At 52.5% G+C, this 3362-nt stretch overlaps 1 protein-coding gene across 1 annotated transcript in view; it reads right to left on the reverse strand.

Moving 5' to 3' along the window:
- Positions 1–264, reverse strand: part of FAM101B (family with sequence similarity 101 member B) — a 9172-nt gene extending 8908 nt beyond the window's left edge. Inside the window, exon 1 of the mRNA XM_015426677.1 lies at positions 31–264. Within this exon, the coding sequence (XP_015282163.1) occupies positions 31–264 (234 nt within the window). The remainder of the gene's footprint in view (positions 1–30) is intronic.
- Between the last annotated feature and the right edge of the window lie 3098 nt (positions 265–3362).

The following is a 3362-nucleotide window of genomic DNA, read 5'->3' on the forward strand; positions in this document are numbered from 1 at the left end:
GCCGCCACCCGCCGCGGATCTGCCCGCCACCAGGCTCCGCCCGGGCGCTCCGGCCGCCTCGCCCCGCCTCCCCCCGCCTCGCCCCGCCTCCCCCGGGGCGCCCGCCAGACCCAGACCCGCGCCGCTTGGGGGAGAGGGCTGCGCAACCGCGAGGCGCAGGGGAAGAGACGCCGCCGCCGCGCTCTCGGTCTGGACGGACGCAGACTTCACCCTGCCGTGAAACTGGAGCTGAGACTGGGCAGGGGTGGGTGGGATCCGGCACATGCAGAGAAGCAGCAGGCAGCCTCCTTTGGGGCTGCGTCATCCCACTGGCCTTTCGACGCCGGCGTCAAACGCGAAGGGGCAGTGCCTTGTATCAAGCAAGCATTACAACAAATTTAGAGTCCAGTGGCACCTTTAAGACCAACACAGTTTCATTCAGGGTGCACCGCGGCACTTCCTCAAATGATGAAATAATTACAGATCATACTTGTATATATACAGGTTAAATTAGCATGCAAAATAGTGAAGTGTTGTTTAACAGATAAAAAGAATGACAAACTTGGTTAAGAACCAATGTTGGATCAGGCCAGTGGCCTATTCAGTCCAACACTCTGTCACACAGTGGCCAAAAATACCAGGTGCCATCAGGAGGTCCAGCAGTGGGGCCAGGACACTAGAAGCCCTCCCACTTTTGCCCCCCCCCCCAAGCACCAAGAATACAGAGCATCACTTGCCCCAACCTGAGCGTTCCTATCTATAGGTAAAAGGTAAAGATTTCCCTTGCTCGAAAGCCAGTCGATCCAACTCGTGTTGTGGTGCTCATCTCTATTTCCAAGCCAAAGAGCCAGCGCTGACCGAAGACGTTTCCATGGTCATGTGGCCAGCATGACTAAACGCCACCTTCCCACCGAAGCAGTACCTATTTATCTACTTGCAATTTCTTGCTTTCAAACTGCTAGGTTGGCAGGAGCTGGGACCAGAGACGGGAGGCTCACCGTCATGTGGCACTCAACTGCTGAACTACCAACCTTCCAGCCTGCAGTTCAGCGTCTTAACCACTTGAGCCACCGCAGCTATCTATCTATACCTTGTGGCTAATAGCCACTGATGGACTTCTGCTCCATATGCTTATCTAATTCCCTCTTGAAGCTGTCCATGCTTGTAGTTTCTGGTTATCATCTCTTTGGGTTCAACTGGGGGGAAAAACAACATAGCTATCAAGCATGTACACCAGTCTGCAGACCAACATACATATGAATGCACCCTCCTGCTAAAGAGACTTATTCCTGTACATTTTCTCAAAGTTGATTATTCCTTTTCCCCAAATGCCATTCCCCCCCCACTCCCCAAAAGGTTTACTGTAAGGCTAGGAATAAGTTAGTTACCCACCCTTTAAAAGACCCCCATCTCATGAGCAGAGACGCATGCAGAGACCCAACAAATAATTATCCTGGCTTGGCCAATCCCACCCAAAGTAGAGACATGGTACAATTAACAACCCCATATAGAAACTCCTCATGCAGAGACACTGTAGACACTCTCCTTTGGAACTGGTTCAGCCTTCATTTCAATTTTATTTCTTGTGGCAGTCCTCTTACAGCATGCTAGCCTATCACATTTTTACTCTGCCCCTGCCGGGAGCTCAAGGGAGCATACATGGTTCCACCCTTCTCCATTTTTATCCTCGCAACAAGGTAGGCTCATGACTAGCCCATGATCCCCCTCCGTGGCTGAGTGGGGGGATTTGAACCCACAGCTCCCTGCCCTAATAATCTGAACCACTACAGCACTTCGGTTCATGCTTTGAGATGAAAAACTCAGAGTTCCCCTCTTTCTGGCAGCTTTCCCCCTGCTCCAGAGACTCATATTTTAAAAGGCGAGAGAGAATAGCCCCGTCTCTTCCCGCCCCACTTCAGGAGTGACATTTGCATGAATGGAAGCAGTTGGGAGGATCTGAAAATGAAAACCAGGCCTGCAAAACCGCGGGGGGGGGGGGGGGGGAGGCTGGAAATTCACACTTTGGGGGTGAATCACAGAACTTGCAACTCAGCAGCCCTGTCTGGGAAGGAGCGTTTTTTAAAAGGTCAAGCTGCTTTTCAAGGAATGTGGTCCCTATTTGCATGGGGGGGGCAGCCTTTTCCATCAAGCGGGGAGGACAGAGAGCCCTTCAGCCCTCCAGCTTCGATCCAGTTTTCCTGGGCTATTTTTAGGTCCTGAGTAAGAGGAAGGAGACAGTCCGGCAGAAGCCGCCATGAACCGCTGGCTTGTTTCCCCACAGCGCTGGCTGAAAGGGGTTCCTTTTTCAGGCCTCAGCCCCAGAAGCGGTTTGCAGCAAGGGGGGACTCTGCCTGGGAAGAGGAAGAACAGCTACGGCCCATTCCCGAGTGGGCCGTAGCTCAGCGGTGGAGAGGAGGACCCACCCTGAGTGCCAAAAGACCCACATTCAACCATCTCTGTTTGAAAAGAACCTGAGTAGCAAAGGTGAGAGAGGCCCGAGAGACTCACTGCCAGGGAAAGCGGACTGTCCTGAGCCGGACAGACGGATGTTCTGCCTGTAGGAAGCAACCACGGGGGAGTGAACAGTTGCCTTCTGTTGCCCCAGACTGAAAACATCAGGGCTGTTTCCAAGCTCTCTTCTTCGACCTCTGAAATCTCTTCTGCCGCTAGGATTAGGGGCCTGAGCCTGATGACCCGATGGGACTTACAGGTGCCAGCCAGGTGGGCTGGCGGGAATGGCTTCAGGTGACTTTTGAAAGGGTGTGTTATATACTGAGACTGAGGCAGCGTTTCCAACAAGTGATTTCTTTATTCAGCTCAGAACACAGCAACAAGACTCAGAGAACGATGCAACCAGGGCTCATTTCCTGCAGGAGCACACAGGAGTGGAGCTCCGGCAGTAAAGAGCCCAGGGGGCGGGCACATGCAACAAGCCCCACCCCCTGCTCCCAGCAGCCCTCAGTCAGAGCAAGAAGCATAACTTATTTGCATATGCCACGCCCCCTGACATCACCAGACATCACTAATGAGTTATGCTAATGAGCTCCTGCACCTCTTTTTCTATAAAATGACCCCTGGATGCAACTATATACATTTTGAACCAGTGAGGCCACACCCCCTAACACAGTAAGGACCAATTACAATTGAGAGCTTAGGACTAATGGGATTAGTTCCCGCCGAAGGTCAGAGTCTTTTCCAGATTGGTCTGTTACGCAACAACGACCAATCCGACTGCAGGGTTTAGAATACTATAGAGTCTATGGAGTTTGTGCCTGAAGCTCCGGTTTAGGTTACATAGCATAACACAGAAGCAAATACATAACAGGGTGTGAGACGGGAAGGTCAGGGTGTTAGGACAGCCCTGGAGCGAGCTGAGGGGAGTG

The sequence above is a fragment of the Gekko japonicus genome, unplaced genomic scaffold (assembly GCF_001447785.1).
Source record: "Gekko japonicus isolate JY-2015 unplaced genomic scaffold, Gekko_japonicus_V1.1 scaffold2457, whole genome shotgun sequence".
Lineage (NCBI taxonomy): Eukaryota > Metazoa > Chordata > Lepidosauria > Squamata > Gekkonidae > Gekko > Gekko japonicus.